The sequence below is a fragment of the Thamnophis elegans genome, chromosome 5, assembly GCF_009769535.1.
Source record: "Thamnophis elegans isolate rThaEle1 chromosome 5, rThaEle1.pri, whole genome shotgun sequence".
Classification (NCBI taxonomy): domain Eukaryota; kingdom Metazoa; phylum Chordata; class Lepidosauria; order Squamata; family Colubridae; genus Thamnophis; species Thamnophis elegans.
In genome coordinates, this window is record NC_045545.1 from 48,174,495 (window position 1) to 48,190,292 (window position 15,798).

The following is a 15,798-nucleotide window of genomic DNA, read 5'->3' on the forward strand; positions in this document are numbered from 1 at the left end:
GTGATATACTATTACTACTATAGTATTTTTTGCTTTTACATGAGTTGCACATTTCATGCTCTTTAAAAATCTCTTTGGAAAACAAAGGGCATTTTGCACTCCTCTGCTTCAGCAATAGTGCAGCGGTCCCAAATTCCGCTCATGGCAATGTTCCAAAAATAATGTTGTGAAATGGAAACATAACAGTTCTTTCCTCAGTTTCCCCTGCTGTATTGTCAGTTGCAATCACTTCTCTACCCCCTCCCCCTCCCCCTCCCCTTCCCCCTCCCCCTCCCCCTCCTCCTCCGTAACAAGCTATTTAATTTCAATTCTCCTATGCTTCACAACCTACAATAATGGCATGGCCTGCTTTTCTTCTCCCTGGGGCTATTTCTGCCCAGTTTCTTCCCACATTTCTTTATTTCATGTTATTTTCAGCTGGGAGAAGACCAAAAGGGCCATAGGTGGAAGAGCAGTCAAACCAATCTGAAGAAGCTCTTCAGAGTCCTCTAGTGGGGTCTGTTCCATTCATGCTGTGTTGCCCTGATCAAAGATGCCGCAACAGCAGCAAATAGTAGGTCAGCATTGTTTTTGTGTATTTCTCAGGAATGTGGGGAGAGAATTTAAGCTGATAGTGGGACAAGGAGCTAGAAAGAACAGAAGTCTAGGATAAATAGGATTGTTTACTCTGAACCAGAGGTGGTACTCAGCAGGTTCTGACCAGTTCTGGAGAACCGGTAGTGGAAATTTTGAGTAGTTCAGAAAACTGATAAATACCACTTTGGCAGTGACATGCGGTGAGGTTTATAGCTGGTGGGGCACTGACACAGGGGTTTCAAATTTTTTCAGACTTGTGGCCTTCAACTCCCAGAATTCCACAGCCAGGCATGCTCAATTCCGATTTAAAGTGACAGCATTTTTCCTCCTTGCAAAATAAGTTTTCCTTCATTCTTTTTCTTCTCCCTCCCCCTCCTTCCTCCCTCTCTCCATCAGACACACGCACACAGAGAAGTTGGATCCCTCTCTCACTCACTCTCAAACAAACACAAACACAGAAGTTGGATTGGATATATTTCCCAATGGCTTGAAAGCAGCTCCTCTGCCATACCCCCCCTTCCCCTGCTGCCTTCTGATCCGAGCCTTTGATTGCAGGTGGAACCACGTTGCCTTTTCAAACTTGTACTCAGTGAAGCTGGGCTTATATACTTTTATCCAGTTGTTTGTCTGTGTTTGTTTGAAAAGGCAACGTGGCTCTGCATGCAATCAAACTTTTTGAATTCCTCCCCCCTCCCCACACACGCCCCTTTTCCAGCTGTTTCAGAGATTTCAACTCTGCTCTTGCCTGCCATCATGAAAAGAAAAAAAAATGTAAAAGGAGAAAGGCAAGAGCTCTGAGGTCAGACTGAGGTAGTTGCTCCCAGAGAACTCTAAAAAGCCTCTAAAAATGCCCTCTACAGGAGGCGAGAGAACCACATGCCTCCTTTGCAGAAGGAATTTTTCGCCTTTTAACCCTTGCTTAACTCTGCTCAAGTGATCATAAAGGCGGCACGTGGTTCTCTCCCCTCCTCCTGCAGTTAAGCACTAAGCAGTTATCCACTGTGATTCTGACAGCAACTACCTCAGTCTTTTTCCTTTTACATTTTTTTTCTTTTCATGATGACAGCGGTGAGGCCCTGCCTTCCCTGACTGCACGTACCTGCACTTCGGACTGGCCCCGCCCCATCTATTCTCTGCCTCCCAATCCCATCTGATTGGGAGGGAATGGGGTGTGGCTTGGTGGGTGTGGATTCTCCCACGCCCACCAAGCCATACCCACAGAACTGGTAGTAAAAAAGTTTGAATCCCACCACTGCTCTGAACGATTATGTTTATAATCCAGTAATACAGGTAGCCCTTGATTTACAGTTCATTTAATTACCATTCAAAGTTACAATGGCACTGAACAAAGTGACTTATGACCATTTTTCACACTTATAACCATTGAATCATCCTCATGGTCACTTGATTTATATTCAGATGCTTGACAACAGACTCAAGATGGCTGCATTATCCTGGCGTCATGTGATCCCCTTTTGCAACCTTTTGACAAGCAAAGTCAATGGGGAAATCAGGTCCACTTAACAACTGTGTTACTAATTTAAGAACTGCAGGGATTCACTTAACAAATTTGGCAAGAATAGTCGTAAAATGGGGCAAATTTATCACTTAGTAACATAAATTTTGGGCTCAAAAGTCATGGATTACCTGTTATTCAGGCAATATTACAGTTGTTCTCTTTTTGTACGTGCACATGTGTAGGAAGAAGACAAAAGAAGTAATAGGAAGACTTGGGAGGCTACATCTGGAAAATATAAGGTTCCAGTATTGGACTAATGATGAAGTACACAAAACTCTACATTAAGTGTTCAACACTTTTATTTTTTCCTCTTCCTTTTTAAGGATTCTATTATGTACTTTGGGGATTCTCAGTCATTCAGGTTACAGTTGTCTTAAAGGTGCATTTGTTTTCCTTCAAAAGGCAACGGGACTGGTTTTTTCCTTGTGGAGGAAGAAGAAAATGTTTTGCTTCTCATCCAAGAATCTTCATCAGTTGTGATGGTGGTGAAATGGATGGATAGGTACTGACTGTTGAAGCTGGATGGTGGGGAGATGGAAGGATTGGTTCTGACAGGATGGTGTCAGAACCTATTCTCCCATCTCCCCACAGATTGATTGGGCAGATTGAAGGATTTGTTTTTATCAGAGTTTGTTGCAAAAATCAAATCCAGAAAGCACACACAGATAACTGATTCAGCAGGATCCATTAACTTCTTTATATATATAATAACACATGAATAAATGTACATTACCAAGAGTGGTTCAGTTTCAGATCAGAGCAGCAGGCCCAGACTAGTTTCATTTTCCAGCGCAGAGCTTTGCTTGTATTCAAAAGCTAGTTTCAGAGTCAATTCTCACCACAGACTCAGATCTGTTTAAGCTCCCATTGGCTGACTTAGTTGTTATGCCTATTCATTGGCTGACCTTGTTACGATGACTTTCCCAGTCATGAATATTCTAAAAGTTTTTCTTTGCAGTCATCTGGTTGTTAGCACTCTCTGAGAGCTGTTGAGGCCACTTTGGGAGGGAGGGGTTCAGTTGCCTTTTGAAGAAAAAAGACAATCATGTGCTCTCTTTAGCTAACACTTTCCTCTAGACAAAAGCAGGAGAGGGTGGAAAACAAGGAGAAAGAGGGTGCTGGGAAAGTGTTGGGAAGGAGGACACTCAATTTTGGCACTGCCAATGTCAGTAGATAAGCCAGAGCAGCTGCATTGTAAAGAATTCAGCAGGATGCATCATGGGTAGAGATTTAAGGGCATTCTCATCTTGCCTCTAATCATTTGGGTGATCCATTTCCAGTTATCTCTCAAAAGACAGGAGCCAACCCTCAGCCATGATGATCAGACTGTAGATAGGGTTGGGAGATGGCTGGGTGCTTCTTTAAAAGTAATTTGGCTAACAGCTAACTGACAAGTTGGAGGGGCTACAGGGTGAAGCAGACAGAACTGGACTCTTATTATTCTACTTCTTAGCCATGTTTTTTTTAAAAGTACCTGCACAAAACATGCCAAGGCAGCAGTGAGTTTCAACAAAAGGTTAAACCTACTGGTCTAGACCTCTGACAAAACTCACTTCCTCCCTAAATCCCATTTCCATATTTCTTATAATAATACCTCTATTAATGAATATTGTCACACTAAATAATGAGATACGGGGAAAAAGCAGAGAAATGAAGCTAGAAGAATCCATTATTGGTCACCTTAACATTTTTTTTGTAGAAGCAGAATGAAGACATTTTCATTAAACAGCAAACAATTGGGAATGTCAGTATGAAGAGAAACGTGTACTTTTTTTAGCCCAGAAGTTAGGACAATATTTTACCTGCACCTAGGAGATATGCCTTTAGAGTTATATCAATGCTGCCCTATGTTTCTTGGAGAAAGGGGAGGAATAGATCTACTAAATTCACCTGTCCAGATCCCACACACATTTATCATTTTAATATTCTGCTAGGCTTAAAATTCCTTCATGCCTGCAGGAGATATAGACTTGTCTGTAGGAAATGATTAAAAAAAAAGTCAAGATGATTACTAGGACAGTGCCACCGAATCTCCATCTACTTTATGTGCAATCCTCATTTTTTTTTTTAAAGGGAGCTTCAATGGTACCTTCAAGGCCATCATCTTGCTTCTCTTTTTTTAAAACCTGGAGACAACTCCAGAAGACAGAAATTAAAACATGCTCTATGGAAGATGGCCATTAAAGCATAAAGTTAGAGAAGTGATTTGAAGATAGTCTGCTTCACTTTGGAAACAAATTAGTGAAAGAAAACAAAGCATCTGTTATTGCTGCTTTGGATAACGAGATTGTAGTTCCTTTCCTGACTGCAGTGCAGACCAAAACTCTGAGAAGATGACATTCCCCCTCATCACTGCATATCTACTTCTCATCACTGCACTCTCCTTCAGAAAAAAGCTGAACAGGTCAAGTTACTGCTTGTAAGGCATAGCAGTCTTATCAGTAAAAGGCAATCTTAACATCCCTGTTAGGCAACGATTACTATTCTTGCTTGTTTTTAATCAGAACAAAAGCAAAGTCTGGCTGGATCAGACTTATCCAGCATTTGCTTGGTGCTCATAGGCAGGTGGACATCCTCTTCTTATTCCCAGTATTCTGCCTGCAATGAGGTAGCCCTGAGTTTTCAAAATCTTCACAGAGATTGTTTCAATGAAATTTATCCACCCTTTCTAATCAGTGAAATGCTGCATGAAAAATTGCAATCTTTAATCCTGTTCTAAATCTGCGTTCAGTCCGATTTCTTCATTGGCATATCAGAGGTCTTAGTATTTTGGCGTAGGAAGAAAAGTTTTTTCTGGTCATTTTATACCATGCAGGATTTATGCACTTTGGATCACATCCTCTGTCAATTAGTTTTTCCATGCTAAAGATTTGCAAAATTCTAGCCTTTTCTAACAAGGGCCCTGATGAATTCTGTGACTCTCTGATTCACTTTCTCCCACTTCTACTGTGTACTTTTCAAATGAAGCAGAAGTCCATTCATGATTCCAGTTGAGGATGTATCATTGATTCATACAGGGGATTGCGATGACAGTAGTTCTGTTTTCAAATATATTTTTTCCTGGTTCCTGATATAGGTATTTTCCTTTCTTCAGGTGCCACCCCCCCCCCCCCAGTGAAGCCCTTCTTTGATATAGCTGAGGTACTACAAGAAGTTTTCATTCGAGTTGTCCAGTAGAAGAATGCCCGGGATTTTTTAAAAATTTACTTTTTGAATTTTCCTTCTTTTTTCCTCGGACAATCCGAAAAAACCACTATGCCGTTCTGGCTTGAATTGTGTATACAAATAGAGCTCCAGTCCCTTTAAAAAACAAACTTTGTTGCTGCTAATTTCCTAGCGAAACAAAAGGGAGAGTCAGCTCCAGCAACTCATGTCTTTCCGCCTTCATTGAGTCGCCGGAGGGCGAGTCGCAGCGCCCGCCTCCACAGGAAGGCAGGCGCTGCAACACCCACTAGGCTAGGCGAGACCAGAGAAAAAGCAAAATAGTAATAATAATAAAGTTCAGCGCTCTTCCGATTTCCACGCCACGTGAAACGCGACGATCAAAACAAAAGTCCGTCTCCCCCCCCCCACTTGATTAAAAAGCCCGGCAGAAATAACTGGGCTGGTGCGCACCGCGCAAATGAAAGTGCGTTTGGATCGGATGCCAAGCAGGAGGCGGATGGCGGGGCAAAAGAAAACAAGGCATCCAGATCAGATATTGGCCCAAGCAAGAGTAGAACCCGAAGGCGCGCGTGTTTCTGCTGGGTGTGGGAGAAACTAGCGCCGTTGCCTTGCCTGCGTAATCGTGTGCAGTTCCGGAAAGGGCTAAACATAAATTTCGTTTGGAGCTTTACCAAGCCGAATGGTTTTTTAGGCGAAGCGCTGGAAGAAGCGAAGAACGGCAGAATTAATTGATCCCTCCATTCTTGTTCCCGCCTCAAGAGCGAAACGCTCTCGCTTTCTTAAGCTCCCCTCCGAGCTCTTTCCCAGCCTTGGAAAACTTTCTACGGTGGGCAGGAGGCGGGGTTAGCAGGGGTGTGGCTTCCATCTGCGCTCTTCGCCATCGAAATTTGCATTGACTGTTTCATCCGGACTTCCTGATCGGTTTCTATTGGCTGCAGGTAGAAATCTTTGTAGGCACGAGAGTGTCAGTGGGAACTCATGCAAATCTCTGGGCAATCCGTCCGCTCCCCACTCCCTCCCTCCCCAAGAGCCCAGCGCTAAACTCTATCCCAATCCCGTCTCTTCGCTCCGGCTGAGCGAGCGTAAAGCACGACCTGCCTGAGCGCAACCACGTGTAAACTGGCGGGAGAGAGATCTTGCCAATGCATCGAGCGGAGGAGCCTGTGGATTAGTAGTTCCTGGTGCCCCGCCGGGCACATGGTGTGAAGCGCTTGTGTGGGAAGGGAAGGATAAGGCGAAGAGTCACAGCGTCGTGGGGGAAAAAGCGCTGGAACCATGAATGAAATGTCCAGCTTTCTGCACATTGGGGACATCGTCTCCTTGTACGCCGAAGGGTCGGTCAACGGCTTCATCAGCACTTTGGGGTGAGTCAGGAGCGGCACCCTCTCGGACGCAGAGGAGGAGGAGAAGGAGGAGGAGAGGCGGGGTGGAACGGTGTGGAAACGATTTGGGTGGCTCTGGTACAAAGGAAACGGACCCCATCCCAACAAGAGTGGTAACCCCTCTTAGGTGCATCGCTAAAGACAATGCCAGCCACATTGCAAACCGGAGTAGTTCCGATCTGAAGTTTTGAAGGGGGATCCCCAACTTCCCCAGCCACAGCCACCCTCGTCTTTCTTTTAAGAGTTTTTACGCTTGGGAGGCGGTGGGGGGGGCGCTTGGCATCTGGCGTCTCTGCCTTTAAATGAAGCGAGGAGCTTGTCGTTAGAGAGAGAGGCTGAGGGGGTGGAGGAAGTTTCCTGGGCTTGTTCAAACGAGTCCGTGGCCGGTTGCAGTCGACTTCTCAACCAGCAGGGGGGTCTAGGCTTCCGGACCACAGTGCCCCAATCATTTCGATGGGTTGCTCTTGAGCCTGCCCTGCGGAGGTTTGGAAGAGTGGTAAGCGGCTGGCCCAGGCTGTAGGAGCTGCCACTGTTGCAGCAGGAATGTAAAGATACTTTAGAAAAACAACAACAAAGTTATGCCTGGTTGGAAGGAACCTATTCAAACAATGCATTAAAAAAATATGGAGAATCTGCCCTGATAGTTGTGTACTTGGTTGCTTATCAGAATAATCACGGAACTGTTTGTCAAGGTAGGATTTAGCCTGAAAGCTCTTTTGCCTACAGCAAAACAGCCTCCCACATAACTGCACAAAGAAGACCAAATGGCATATTAATACAGGATATGCTTGCCAGGGGAACAGTCTCCTTCATCAGAAGTACTTTACTCACTCGTTTCAGTGACAGCCCCAAACTATTAGTGCCCTTAATCATGTTGCCTGCAGGGTGCAGATTTAAAACAAATCTCTACAAAAGAAGAAGGCCCTAGTTTATTCTTGGTTAAAATTGAAAAATAAAACGGTTGGTAAACGGGATAATTTCCCCAAATCAACATGGCCTCGCGTATTTTATGCTGTTTCCACTTAATCTTCCAACTCTTGTCCCCCCCCCCCCCCCCCAATCTCTTTCACACATTTGTTCCTGTCATCTTCAGTTTGTGAGGCTTTTGGGCAGGGACGTTGTCACTTTTGAGTTCTCTACAGAATCTGGTTTATAGCTGGTGCTCAATAAATGCTAATTAGAAGTGATGAATCACTGCTTATAAACTGTGACATAACTTGCCGAGTAACCTGTCAGTACTTGGAAACTGCCAATGGTTGCCAACCAATTCTGCTATTTTAGTCTTTGTTTTGGGATTCATGTGTTCCATAAGTGTTCTGGAGAAAAGTAGCAAATCTAACTGTTTAGATATAGGTAACTTCTCTCTGTCCAGGATCTTACTTAAAATTAATCCCATAGGTAAGTGATCTCTATTAGGATTCCACAGCCACGATTCCATTTATCTCTTTCTGCAAGGCAAACTATTCCTTTTCAACCTCATCCCTTAGCAGCCAGTTTCTAGCTAAATAGCTCAATCTCATATTGATTATTCGAAGAGATGTTGATGGGATACTTGCTTTATTCCTGTAATGACTTCATGAGATCCAAGTAAATCATTAGCAGAATTAAGTGAGATAGATTCATGTTGGAAAAAAATCTAGCACATATTAGATGAACTTGGACAGAGCAAGCAGAGCTTAAGTAACAAAAAGCAACTCATGCTAGCTTTCTGTGAAAACAGGTTCCTTTACTGTTATTTTTCACATAATGATCCTGCTCCTCATTATGTCCTGCACAAAGCACATTGGGTAGTAAATATTTTCCAGTGGTTTCAATCATTTGCAGCATATTTGGTATTGTCTCATAACCATAACAATATACGACTAATAACATTCCTCCAACCATCTATATTACTAAAGTTCCAGAAAAAAATGTTATTCAGAACGTGACCCATCAAAACCGCGGTCCACAAAAGCGCGATCGACGAAAGCGCGCATTTGACGTCATCACAGCGCGACGAAAAAAATTAAAAATTGAAATAAAAATAAAATTAAAGCAAGCCGATTCACATAAAGGTAAGGGTTAGGGTTAGGTTTAGGGTTAGGGTTAGGTTAAGGGTTAGGGTTAGGTTTAGAGCTTTAGGGTTACATTTAGCGTTATGTTAAAGGTTAGTGTTAGGTTTAGCGTTAGGTTAAGGGTTAGGTTTAGGGTTAGATTTAGGCTTAGGTTAAGGGTTAGGTTTAGGGTTAGGTTTAGGGTTAAGTTTGGGGGGGTTAGGGTAAGGTTTTCGCTTTATTTTTACATTTTTCGATCACAGCGCGATGTTTTCGTCGCACTGTGATGACGTCAAATGCGTGCTTTCGTCGACCGCGATTTTGTCGTCCGTGGTTTTGTGGTGGAACCATTTAGAAAACACCTGCAGATGTTCTGTGCAAGTGGAGATTATGGTACTATCCAGATCTATTGTGCTCCTTCTGGTATATCATAGATTTTGATGAATTCTTTCCTCAGACCTCAGAGTTATTGCCAGGTCTCCCTATAGTTAAACACTGTCTAATAAAATTCAATATCTGCAGCATTAAATAATATATACATAAGTGAATATATAATTATAGAAGTACAAATAGGTCTACTGGCCTGCATGAAGGAATGAACATAATGAAATATCATGCAAAGTGGTAGATTTTCACAGGGTCTTGAAGATGATTGGCCACAAGGTTTTTGCACAAAACAACCCTATCTTTGTATGTAAAACCCAATTTGGTGCAATGGTGAAGGCATCAGGCTAGAAACTGGGGGACCATGAGTTCTACTCCCACCTTAGATTGCTGGATGACCTTGGGCTACTCAGTCTTTCTCAGCCCTAGGAAGGAGGAAATGGCAAACCATTTGGGAAATCTTGCCAAGAAAATTACAAGGACCAGTTCATGTAGTTGCCAGGAGTTAAAGACTGAGTCAGAAGTAACAAAAAAGCAAGCAAACAAACAAATAAGCAAACAAACGAAATAAAAACTTTTATGTATCAATTGCACCCATTCTTAGATTGGGAAACCCTATTCGTGGTCACATATACCCTTTTTGTTTCCTACTTGGAGTATTGTATTACCCTTAATTTCCTCAAAGACCTTTCAGAAGCTACAATTGATCCAGAACACAGCATCACCTGTATTGCAACATAATTTTGAAAGCTTCACTGGCTTTATAAGCAATTCAAGGTGCTGGTTATCAACCCTTTATGGCACAGGATCAGGTTATTTGGAGGACCATCTATCTCTGATCATGTTTGCCCATCTTATGAGATTCAAAAGAGTGGTCCCCTTCAGATTCCCTATATAAAACAGTGTCTTCTGTTGGGACCCAAGAGGCATGCCGTCTGTATTGTGACTCCTCCTTTTACAAAAGCATAGATCACAAGACTTGGATGTTCCCAATTCTGCTGGCCTTCCTTAAAATTCTAAAACCTTAGCCATTTCTCAAGCACCAGATTGGGACACTGGATGAGTCCATCTGAAAAATGGGTTTAGGATTTTGAATTTATTTTGTTTTGGGCTTTTATTTGTGCTATTTTACACTGGGTTGTTTTGTTTTTATTGTTTATCATATATGGTTACTAATCCTTTTTTGGCTACCCAAAGTCACACTGTGTGAATTGGGCAGCCATATAAATCACTTACAATTTGACCCCTACAAATTGACCCCTACAATTTACTCCACTTGGATTCACATATGCAGTTTTGTTTAGATAACGGGCCTTATTACTTAGTAATTTTTTAAGTCAGTAAATAACTACATGTCAAAAATTACTTTAGCCATGAAATATTTTCTTCGACAACAATGTTGACTGCTAAGATGGAAAGTACAGCTGTCTGTGACCAATGTGGAAGCAAAACCAATCTCAATTTTAAAAAGTGATAGATCTATAGGCAAAAGGAAGTAGAAGCAGTCACCTATATCTAAACAGTTAGATTGCTTTGCAATTTTCTCCAGAACACTTTTGGAACACATGGACCCCAAAACAAAAGTGAAGTTTGTGTTAGTTTTTGAAATTCATGTAATTTACAATCCAAATTAAATGAGACAAACTCAAAAATAAGTCCACCTGGGTTCAATTGTGCTTACCCTACTTAATAACAGTGATTCTTTATTGATTAGGCATTGGGACATATCAGAATATAAAATATAGAACAATGAGATGTAATGCGTTAGAAAATAATGTAAAAAGTGTAAATAAAAGAAAATGCAAACCATATCGCTGTGACCCCTACAATTTACTCCACTTGGATTCACATATGCAGTTTTGTTTAGATAACGGGCCTTATTACTTAGTAATTTTTCGATTCCAATAGATCATTCATTGAATGTGTGATTGAAGACATTGATCAATCTTTCTTATACAGTTGACAAATAATAAATGTACTATGTCCTCTAACTTTGGAGTGACCTACCCTAGATTAGAGCCAGTTTGGTGTAGAGTTACTGCATCAGGCAAGAAAGCGGAAACCATGAGTTCTAGGCCTGCCTTAGGCCTAAAGCCAGCTGTGTGACCTTGGGCAACTTACTTTTAGCCCTAGGAAGAAGGAAATGGCAAATCGCTTCTGAAATCTTGTTAAGAAACCTTCAGTGCTTTTTTTTAGGCAGTCTCCAGGAGTCAACATTAACACAAAAAGCGAAAAAAAGAAAGAAAAAAGAAAAAAAGGAAAAGGGAAGAAAGGAAAGGAAAGGAAAGACAGCAGGCCTTTCTTTCTGAAGTTATCTATGTTGTCGACTCAAATTTGTGCCAAATTTATCCAGGTCATTAAGTGTTGGCAACATGAAAGAACCTCTTTCATTGCTCTGCAGTTCAGAAGGGAGAAATATATCCATTTCAGCCCGGAATTCTTGATTTGCCTACCTGTTCTAAAAAAAAACCACCTGAACTCTATCTTCACATATATTATGGGGATTATATAATTCTATTTTCATTATATAGAAGCTGATTGAAATAAATAAATGAACAAAAATAGAATCAAATAATAAATGTACAGTATTTAACTAGTGTTAATATCATTTATGCTACTTTTTGACAGGATGCCTGTGCAGAATAGTTGCAAAATAAAAAAAAAGATAAATTAAAATACAGTCAATGTCTTTATTGCCTTTACAATCATAATTTATTTTCTTTGCTTCATACTTTGTAGACTATCCATGTTCCTTTTTCTTTATCTCACTCTATAACCAATAAGTGACTTACTGTTAAACTTTGGGGTTTTCTGATGATCCTAGTTCATGGTGGAACATTAGCTTTGGGACATTTTAGATATTCATATGCAACAAAATCCTATGTCTTCAAATTTGTTATTTAACGTCTGTGCCATCCATCTCACCTAGGGTGATAATAATACATAAAAAGGTAAAACATGAAAACATTAAAATAATAAATATTAAACACCAAAACTGATTTAGACTTTGAATAAATTTACAAAGTTATACAACTTCTTTGTTATAAAGAAAAGCACTTTGCAAGAATGAATGAAGTAGAACAATTCAGTTGAACAAATAACATTCAGATTTGTAGAAGTTTTGAAATAGCTTGTTTCTTAAGCCATTTATCAATCCTTGCTAGAGCATAGCCATAAGCATGCTAGTCAGCATATCTGGTCATTGCCATTGATGAGAAGATTTCTAACCTGATTTTACAACCAGTTTTACTGTGGTTACTAAAATACCACAATATTTACTGGTACTTTGTAACTTTAATAAAATTTGTATGCCGCCCACTCCCTAGGGACTTTGGGCGGCTTACAACAAAACAAAGACATGGAATATTAAAAATACAATTATTTAAAACAAAATCACCATTCAGTCACGTGGGGCTGGAATATTACTCAACAGCCCCAGGCCTGTCGGAACAGCCAGATCTTGGTCGCTTTACGGAAGGCCGCGAGTAGCTCGTTCCATAAGGCCGGCACAGCTACAGAGAAGGCCCTCCCTCGGGGGGCCGCCAGCCAGCATTATCCAGTCGACGACACCCGGAGGAGGCCCAACCTGTGTGATCTTATTGGTTGTTGGGAGGTAAATGGCAGGAGGCAGTCTCTCAGGTAGCCAGGTCCAGTACCATGTAGGGCTTTAAAAGTAACGGTTCTACCACAAAACCGCAGAGGACAAAATCGCGGTCGACGAAAGCGCGTATGTGACGTCATCACAGCGTGACGAAAAAGATCGAAAAAGATCGAAAAATGTAAAAATAAAGCTAAAACCTTCCCCTAACCGCCCCAAACCTAACCCTAAACCTAACCCTTAACCTAACCCTAAACCTAACCCTAAACCTAACCCTTAACGTAACGAAAAACCTAACGCTAACCCTTAACCTAACGCTAAACGTAACGCTAACACTCTAACCCTAACACTAACCCTTAACCTAACCCTAACCCTAACCCTTAACCTAACCCTTACCTTTATGTGAATCGGCTTGCTGTAATCTAATTTTTATTTCAATTTTTCGATCTTTTTCGTCGCGTTGTGATGACGTCACATACGCGATTTCGTTGACCGCGCTTTTGTGGAACGCGCTTTTGACGGGTCACGAAAGTAACGATTAGCACCTTGAAGTGGGTCCGGAGACCAATGGGGAGCCAGTGCAGCTCACGGAGGATAGGTCTAACATGGGTGTATCTGGGTACACCATTATCGCTCGCGTGGCTGCATTCTGGACCAACTGCAGTCTTCAAACACTCTTTAGGGGCAGCCCCATGTAGAGCGCGTTACAGTAATCCAGCCTTGAGGTGACAGGGCATGAGTGACTATTCGAAGTGCCTCCCGGTTCAGGTAGGGCCGCAACTGGTGCACCAGGCGAACCTGGCCCAAGGCCCCCCTGGTCACAGCCGACAAGTGGTGTTCTAATGTCAGCTGTGGATCCAGGAGAACTCCCAAATTGCGGGCCCTCTCCGAGGGGTGTATAACTTCACCCCCCAGGCTAAGAGGTGGAATGTCTGGACCATCTTTGGGCGGCAACATCAATAGCCACTCGGTCTTGTCTGGATTGAGTGCAAGCTTGTTCGCTCCCATCCAGACTCTGACAGCCTCCAGGCACTAGCACATCACTTCAACTGCTTCGCTGAGTTGGCACGGGGCGGACAGATACAACTGGGTATTGTCCGCATATAGGTGGTATTTGATCCCGTGCCGATGTATGATCTCACCCAGCGGCTTCATGTAGATGTTAAATAGGAGGGGGGACAGGACCGAGCCCTGCGGCACCCCATATTTGAGGGGCCTAGGGGTCAATCTCTGTCCCCCAACTTAATACTCCACCTTCTCTTGTGTATATCTAGTTCCCTTCCTTTCCTATTTTTGTCAATTTTTAAATCAGTTTTGGTGCTAATATTTATTATTTTAATGCTTTAAAACCTTATCTTGTTTTTATTGATTGTAATTACCCTAGGTTAGATGAATGGCATAGATTTTAAATAAATAAATAAATATGCTCAGGATAATAAGATTTTTATCAGGATACCCATCTATATTTGACTTAAAGTCTGAATGAATTCAGTTTGATTTGTGAAAATGTTCTTACATTTATCAGTTATAATCAACTTAGCCATGTTGGAGTGACACAGCAAATCACAATTTACCTGGATTTCAACTTAGTAGTAAGTGAGGAGCAAGCTAATTCTGATTCATCATGCCAATCAGCATTGCTAACAAACCACCAATGTCTATATCCATGGTTTGATTAGCATGTTGTCTGAAATCATGCCAGAGAAATAAGCCAGAAATGAAGTCAAAAATAGTTTGTAGCTTCTTGAGCTGACAAGTGTTAAATCAGGGGTGTCAAACTGGATTTCTTCGAAGGCCGGATAAGCATTGTAGTTCTCTGTGGGACGGCTGGGTGGGGTGAGGAGACAGGATGGACGCCTCCTGCAGCACTTTACTGGCCAAAATGAGACATGAGGGACCCACATGTGGCCCCCTGCACCTCATTTTTGGCCTCCATGGCTCCCTGCACCACTCTGGACCCAAAACAGGCTATGAGGGGGCTTCAAAAGGTCTCTGCATGGCCCATTTTTGGCCAGCAGAAGGACTGCAGGCCGGTCCTTTGATATTTCTAGGCCCGCCTCACGGACCATATTTAAGCATCTCGCAGGCCAGATCCGGCCCACAGGCCTTGAGGTTGACACCTCTGTGCTAGACACTTTGGTAGTCCACTAGGAATAAAACTGAATACTTTTACTGGCCCTTCCAGACTCTCTAGTGCATGCCAGCCAGTGAGATGAATAAGTAGAAATGGAAAACCCTGTCACTTTTAGGCTGTTCATTTTGAAATATCAGTTCTCCTTAATTCAACCCAGCATTTAATGGTTAGATCAGGTCCTTTATGATTTTCAATTCTAGATCATATTCTTTGTGAAGAGTAGCATTGAAAGCTGGCCAAAATGCTAAAATTACACAAAATGACAAGGTTGGAATGAATGTAGGACACAATTAGAGGCTCTGTTGAAAAAATGAAAGGTTGTTCTCTTGCAACACAAGAACCCGTTGGTTACCAAATACTGTATTTCAAATCAGAATTACCTCAAGGCTAAATAAAGCTGCCAGTTGCAGCCTTTACTTAACCTCAGATTTGAAGGCCTTACATTACACTTACAAAAGAAAAGGTAAGGTTGAAAGGCAAGAAAAATAATATTCAAATAAAAGAATTAATGCAAAAAATAATTTTGATGATATGCACAGAATTCTAAATGATTGTTCTTATTTTAGTATAATTAACATGGGTTTCATGAGTTCTAGTTTATTTCTGTCCAGGGCACACATTTCTAGATAATTATTATTGCAGAATAGTGTGACGCTGTCTCGCTTTTGACAGATCTTTGGTGGGTTTTAGCTATCAAAGAATAGCATTGCAAGCCATATACAAGGAAAACTTTTATCTTTCCAGCTCTTATTGAACTTTTGATAAATATAGCCCATACAAAAAAAAACTCTTTTGGGATACTCTGTAATTTCAAAAGTGGGAAGGAATCCTGAAAGAAAGAAAAAAAGAAATACTGGTCAATATAAACCTTTTTCTAGATTTAATGAGTAACATTGATGAAAGAATGGTCAGTTTCCTACTTCTCTAATATGTCCAGTAGATTCTCAGCAATGGTTTTCTGCATCTATATAGTGTACAAGTGAAAATCTTGTACATTTAAGGAGAAA

General features: G+C 41.6%; 1 protein-coding gene across 1 annotated transcript in view; it reads left to right on the forward strand.

Annotated features, from left to right (window-relative positions):
- Positions 1-6,248: 6,248 nt before the first annotated feature.
- The window catches only part of ITPR3 (inositol 1,4,5-trisphosphate receptor type 3), a 141,492-nt gene continuing 131,942 nt past the window's right edge, over positions 6,249-15,798 (forward strand). Inside the window, 1 exon segment of the mRNA XM_032217856.1 lies at positions 6,249-6,624. Within this exon segment, the coding sequence (XP_032073747.1) occupies positions 6,536-6,624 (89 nt within the window). The 5' untranslated portion in view covers positions 6,249-6,535.